The following is a 7,351-nucleotide window of genomic DNA, read 5'->3' on the forward strand; positions in this document are numbered from 1 at the left end:
TATAATTCACTAGATTCTCAATTTTATATAAATTCTTCAGTTTATACAAAACTAAATAATTGTATAATTATAAGTGTATAGGATGAAAATACACGTATTTGTATTGTATTTATACGCACACATTTTTCTCTAGCTTTATACAAATAAAAATGCATTTTATACATTTGTATAATAATGGATAATTGTATAGAAAAAATGACTAATTGTATACCGAGTCAAATGAAAAAAAAAGGGGGATATTTGCTACGAATTACAAATAAAATAAACTATGGCTATAGTATTTTATTTTAATTAATAATTTACTATATCATACAATTTTCACTTATTTTTAAGGGGTATTTTTGTAATCCAATTTTTATCTCGGAAGCTTCTCATTTATAATATAATAAGTATGCTAATATATACGAGCAAAGGTTGTGGTGCAATGGTGTGAGTGTTTCACCTGCAGTGTGAAATTCAAATTTAGTAAAAAACAGGTATCATGATATATAATGTTAATATATATATATATGAAGGTTGAAAAAAATCAAAACACGGGAGGTGTATGTATTATTCAAAACCACAAGGGAGGTGAGTTTATAAGGTTTAAACCTAAAGGAAAGTCCCTTTTTTAGTCTAGGCAAAAGGGTCAAAACTGCCACTGAATTGTGCGAAATAAATCATGTATACCCTCAATTACATTTTGGGATAAGAAATACTCCCGCCATTATTCTGCGAGACAACAAATGCCCTCAAAAATTAACAGGTCGTAGTCACGTGATACTGATTCATCCACCTAAGCTTGCTGCTTACTTGGATATTCACTTATTAATTCAAACCCACTTTATGAATCAAACTCGAACTCATTCTTGCTAGACCCGACTCACTAAATTAAATAGGCAAACATCTATCTTTTCACCTTTGATTTGTTATAGCTTGAGATGTCCTTCCTCAAACTCAACAAAGATGAAGTTAAAAAAAGATGTTAGCCTATTAATTTTAGCAAGTCGAGTCTAGCAAACTTGGTTAGGGGTTTGGATAAGAAATTAATAAATGGGCAACCCAGTCGGCAAGCTTTGGTAGAGGAATTAGAGCTATGTGGTAAGCTGTTGACTCTTAAGGGAAGGCATCTTATTGGAACTTTGGATGAAGCTTAATATAAACAACATTGATTGTAAAATGCTTAAAAGTAGATTCTCGAACTCAAATAGAAAGTTCAGTGGCTTTAAATAAATGTCAAGATGAACAAGCCACCATTATAATGAGGTGTTTTTACAAGATAATGAAAGATTAGGGACAATCCCTAATTCTACTAGTGCGAAAAGGAAAACAAAAGTAGCATAATATATCCAGAACAAGGTCAATTGCAGTTGTTAATTTGTTTTAGTATCCCATCCTAATCTTCTATTCACATGCCAATTTGGTGTCAAAGCTACTCAAGCATATAGCAAAAGCTTGAACCGCAGATAGGGGATACCTGTAATCCATAGTAAACATATCTTTCCCTATCTTGCCAAATTGCAGGATGACTTTGTCATGATCTGATTGACTTGACCGAGAGGTCGTCGGTCCCCCAGCAGGTGGTTGGTGGGCCGCTATCAACTGAAAATTCTTTACAGATGCAACTGTCACCCGTCCTCTAAAATTCAGGCACCAACACTGCAATTGTTCATGCCAACGCGGTGACTTGTTCTTTAGAACCAAGGGTTTCACCTTACTATCATCTTCTGCACTGGATGATGCTCTAACAATATCAGAAAACCGTGAGCTACTGAACTCAGCAGAATGATCCAACGACTTTGAGAAAGAGATACTACGGAATGAATCCTCAAGGGACCTTGGGAGAAGTTCCGGTTGGCCAGGCACTGACCCACCCACATCAACTGCTGAGGCAGGAATCGAGTGCATTACGCAGTGCATTTTCCGTGGACCCCGTGTTCCAAGAACATTTAGCTCGTATTTGATTTGGGCTATGCTGTAGCTTCCAGTTGGAACTTTCGGAGAGACTTTCTTGGAATAGAATCTGCGGCTTGTGCGGCCTGGAGGCGGAACGTTTGCAAAGGTGTATGGAGGCTGTGTGTCATATATAACGAATTTTGTACCCAGAAAATTTGACCTGTAATGAACATCAGTATTAGATACATCAGAAAACATTGTCATTAATAATAAATACTTGACAAACATTCATTTCACGCTCCACTAAGTGCATATAAGCACTAAAAAGCTGTGTTATATGAAATATAAATCACGTGATCCTTTCCGTTATTTAGAGCAGTTTAGCAGGTGTCGCTGTATCACTCAAACCTACAGCAGAAAGCAGACATCGCAGTGTCACTCAAACCCACAGCAGAAGGCTTTATTTATAGTCAGATACCCAGATTATGCACTAAATTAACATTTCTTTCCTTTCTACTTGAAGGGAACTTATTCTTTTCTGTCTTAAACGCCCTCCGAGAAATTCCTCGGCTCCTTTTTTTGTGGATAATTTTAGTTTCTGCACGTCTTCTTATTAAAAAAAAATCCCAGAGAATATTTAGCTAGCATAACTTTCTGCCTAATCTGCACCAGCATCAGCCATCCTCAAATAGACTTCCTCTGGCTGAATAGAATGTAGGGAGGATCCTGTACTAGATGGAATACATCAGCATTGCCCATCCTTGAGGAAAAAATCGAGAAAATTGTTCTAGATTGAATAGAATGGAGTGAGGATCTAGTACCCTCCAATTATGTGTAATCCCTGACAGAACTTGAGACCAAAGTTCGTCTAAGACGTCTGAGATGTTATGGTACCAGGTAGACACTAGACACCCACCCCCACCCCAGCTGGACATAACTTATTCTGTTCCTGATGTATGTAATAATGCACTAACTAAAGTAATCCCTAATGTCAAGCCTTTATGAATGTTTGAGCTTGGTATTTGATGCAAGGCTAACTTCGGAGAAACCTTTTCTCTTTGACAAGTGTAAGGGGTAAAGAATGTCTTCATCTTACATTAGTATATCGTGAAACATCTCGCACGAAAGATACAGGAAAATAGAAAATGAATAGTTCCTTTCCTATACCTTAATTTTCCAATGTAAGTGTTGCTTGATCTTGAGATGTTTTCTGCATCCATTGAGATAACATACTCCGTACAAGTAGTCCGCCTTGTTCTCTTTGCAGAGAGAAGGAATTTCCCATTTTCAACTAGTAAAGCTACAAAGAAACAGGGATTTTTTATCAAACTCTGAAAAACTTTGTACGTAACAAATATCAAATTGCAACTGGAAATACAAGTACTTAGGAAATCACTCGTTGCAGTACTACCCTAGAAAATTCTTAGTAACATGGGTTTTTTTTTGGGTGGTCGATTATAGCTAACGAGAGAATAGTGAAAAGACATTAATGCCACCATTTATCCACGCGTTTCTGAATCGCCATTACCTTTTATGCCTCATCTATGTTTAAAAGACATCAACCCCCTATGAGCCCCCAAAATAGCAAATATACATCGAATTCTTACCAGGACTGAGACACAAGAAAAGATGGTAAGTCAAATTAGATTTATCCCTCTTGATGAAACATTGAATCATTCCGTCACGAGGCCCAGGCTGCAAAAGGAAATAAACAAACTCGTCAATTCTCCTCCAAAAGATTACTAGTCGTAAATACTCGTCTCCACTATATAAGGTGGGGGTGTTCATAACCTGCTTTAACGATACTGGAAATGTAAGCTTTCCACAAACTTCAGGACTTCTAACAATTTCCTGACACATAATCCTCCATGACCTGCAAACTGAAGCACATGATACGACATGCTTACGGGCAGGCCATGAGTTCTCACTCTCTTCTAATCTTCTAATTACATCAAAAAGTAGTTCAGGTGGGAGATTAGCCCAACAACTGTTCTGGTTGACAGGAGGCTGGTCACTCAAGTCATGAAATGAACCAAGTGATTTACCCCTTTGATGACCAGAGAGCCTTACATCAAAGCTTCTCCTGGATAAACTGCCAAAACTATCTCTTACATCCCGAACTATACTGCGGAACGACATCTAATAGCAAAACTGTTCTGTACTTCTTTCTTTGCACTTCCTTAAAATATAAGCCCTTTTTCCAGTTAGCAGAAGCAAACTTGTCAAAGGACACAACTGCGAAAGAGCAAAAACTAAATCATATTTCACTAAAGAATAAGTTGCTAAGAAGAAAAGTAAAGAGATAGAAACAAGAAAGGCATACAAAGAAAAAGGATACCTTCACAAGGATACCAAAGTACAATTAATCACATAATATTTATCAGATACAACTTTATGAAAGATAACTCCTTTTCTGATGTTTCAGCAATTCCATCACAAAGTGAAGAAGCCAACAGAATAAAAAATCATGTAAACTTGCTAATTTTCGACAACACACCACCAGCAAGAAGAACAAAAAACAAACAATCTCAACCAAGATTCTTGTTAGAAAGACCAATTCAACTACTTCTCTTAATGGTTCATTTTCAATCTCTTACCCTAGCCTATTTATGAATAAAAAAATTAGGTCTAAATTTTTCAGTATTCACACCATAGATTCATGAGATTTACTAATTAAAACAATATAATATACAAATCTATGAAGAAGCCTGATTAGAACAAACCTGTTAATAAGCAAATTCTAGCACTCCTGCAGAGAAACCAAGAGAAAAACTTTCTCTACAAAAAAAAAAATCCATAAAGACACAAACTTTATAGTATGAACTAATATATAAAAAGTAAGAAACAAAAGCAAAATTGTAGAAAAGGGATCCAGAAGAGTCGTTACAAATTCAGAATAGAGAAGGATGACATGCCTATAATACAAGATCTGAAGGTGAAATAGGAGAATCAGAATAAAAATGAGAGATCTGTGAAGTATGATGAAATTTGAGAGATGTAATGAAAAAAAGGAAAAGTGGGTCAACCTCCAAGAAAGGCTTGAGTTTGGGTTTGGAATAGTGAAAAGGGAGAGAGAAAGTAGAGAGGAGAGGTGTATGCATACTTTTCAGTGTGTGAATAGTACAAATACTCTATTAAATTGGTCACTACGTGAGCAGAATACACCAACTACCATGGAAAATGAAAATACACCTTTTGACTTTTCCTTCCTCCACTTTGAACAACTCTACCATCTTTTCATTTTCTAATCAGCCGTTTCCGATCATGTGATTTCAAACTACTTTCATTTTATGATTTTCTATCTCATCATTCTATGAAATTCATTGTAATAAGTTTATATTTTGAAAAAAAAATCAAATTTATATATATTTGACTATTTAGGGATTATTTGGTAGCTAAATAGAGTTTATATGTATTAATAATTAGGAAAATAATTTGCTCTTTACGCCAAAATTTAATATCACAAAATTTATAAAATAATACTTAAAACATATCAGTTATTAAAACTAAAACATTATATTCTCTCACATATAATACCAAGTAAAAAACACTAATAATGTAAAGAAAAATGATTATTATAACATCTTATCATTTATCAATCAATCGATCATCTTAAATTTGATTTACAATTTATTCTTTTGCTTCCAAGAAGTATTACTATTTCGTATTTCAAGGGAATCAAATAAACATCAACCAAAGATATTATAGGAAGAATGTATCATATAGCACAATAATTCAACTTATTAAATATAATTGATTGAAAAAATATAACACAAGACTATTAAGTTTATTTGGGTGTTTTTTAAAAATCAACATACCAGAGTGATGAAGTTCGAATGGAAACTACAATTTCAGTAGAAAAATTTGTATGCATACTCAATTATTGTGTGTTATTTAATGTGTATTATAAATACTTATAACAATAAATTTACCGAAACATAAACAACAAAGTATAAAACAAACATACCAGGTAGAATGAAACATAACAGAAAAAATTGAGTCAATTGAATGCATAGTGTCCCCTTAAAGAAATTATTCCCCTCCAGTACAGAAGTTTAAATGAATAGATCCTCTCATAATAGAACGATTATATTCAGCAGTGTATTCATACAAAAATAATATTTAATTGCGTAGAAAAAGAAGATGTTCAGAATTTTCATTGTTTTAAAATGAGATGAAATCCCTCCATTTATAGAAAACAAAGAATAATGTGAACAAATTTTTATTATGCCTTATAGGAAAGATCACAACACTTTGGAAAAGTTATAACCCTTTGGAGAGGGCACAACCATTCAGAAAAGTTACAACCCTTCAGAAAGGTCACAACCTTTCATAAAAGTCACAATATTTTATAAAAGTCACAACTCTTCATAAAAGTCACAGTTATTCATGAAAGTCACAACTTTTCATGAAAGGGGAAGACTAGTTTTGAAAATAAATAAATTTAAAAGGAAATTTTAACTTGTGGCGGCGCCACGTAAGCGGACTTAGGGTTCTTTTTTATATAAATATATGATATAATGTGGGTATTCAGGGTGAACCTACCCTTGGTCTAGGGGTGTCGAGCCACACCCTTCTGTTAGAAAATTTAGTGGTATATTAAGATCAAATTTTAGCATGAATTGGCACCTCTTAAAGAAATTGAAGGTTTAGTCTATGGTTATGAGTAAGGCTGACAATTGGACATGATTTTGGTCGGTCCGATTCGGTTCTCGTACCGGTAAGTCCGATAAATGTACGGTATGTGTTTTGGCCGGTATTGCATTTAAAATCATTTAATCACACTTAAAACATCTCAATCGTACGTGCACGAATATGAAAAATAACACTGAATATGAATAGTAATAATGTTCCAAACATTTGAATATTAAAAAGTGAACTGACTCACTAAATTGTCCATGAAGCTTCTCTAAATTGAGATAGGTGTTCGAAGAAGACTTACTGTGAGCTGAATAATAACGAAGTGTCTAATAAAAATTGAAAGATATAGATGGAAAGGAGTTATCGGAAAGAAAGGAGGTCTTACAAAAAACTAATGGAGATAAGATCTTAATGAAGCACATGTTGTCGATCTTGAACACATGTACATGTATGATAACATGATGCAACATCAAAAGACATCAGTACATGAAATGTATAATAAGTAAAATTATTAATTGAAACATCAACTAACTGAAATAGATATATTGTAAGGGATTCGTAAGTAACCAACTGAAAGTTAAACATGTAAATGTAATGAAAATAATTAAAGCTTTATAATTGAGACAATTCAATATATCAAAGGTTAAAGTAGTATACTTTACTTTCTCCAAAGAGTTTCTTTAACCGATAGTCATCACTATGAGTCTGAGACCTTAGATTGTGATTTCAAATTTAGATAAAAAGTTGAATGTTTTGTCTAAATAGGTCCCCGAGCGGGGATTTATGTCATAAAAATATTTTTTCTTCAAATTTGATGATTACATTGGTTCAGAAA

At 33.9% G+C, this 7,351-nt stretch overlaps 1 protein-coding gene across 3 annotated transcripts; it reads right to left on the minus strand.

The window, feature by feature from the left end:
• Nucleotides 1-1,182: 1,182 nt before the first annotated feature.
• Nucleotides 1,183-5,211, minus strand: LOC101248434 (tubby-like F-box protein 8). Of its 3 annotated transcripts, none has more exons than XM_026033113.2 (6): nt 5,068-5,211; nt 4,599-4,653; nt 3,667-4,110; nt 3,483-3,570; nt 3,043-3,175; nt 1,183-2,095 (listed from the first exon to the last, which is right to left on the minus strand). In XM_026033113.2, the coding sequence occupies exons 3-6, from the start codon at nt 4,012-4,014 to the stop codon at nt 1,384-1,386; spliced, it is 1,281 nt and encodes a 426-aa protein (XP_025888898.1). In that variant the 5' UTR covers nt 4,015-4,110; nt 4,599-4,653; nt 5,068-5,211; the 3' UTR covers nt 1,183-1,383. The 3 variants fall into 3 exon arrangements, with proteins under 3 accessions (XP_025888898.1, NP_001294886.1, NP_001294885.1); NM_001307957.1 differs by lacking the exon at nt 5,068-5,211 and adding an exon at nt 4,791-5,015 and having other exon boundaries at nt 1,188-2,095; NM_001307956.1 differs by lacking the exon at nt 5,068-5,211 and adding an exon at nt 4,763-5,015 and having other exon boundaries at nt 1,188-2,095.
• Nucleotides 5,212-7,351: the final 2,140 nt, after the last annotated feature.

This window comes from Solanum lycopersicum, chromosome 10 (assembly GCF_036512215.1).
Source record: "Solanum lycopersicum chromosome 10, SLM_r2.1".
Taxonomy (NCBI): domain Eukaryota; kingdom Viridiplantae; phylum Streptophyta; class Magnoliopsida; order Solanales; family Solanaceae; genus Solanum; species Solanum lycopersicum.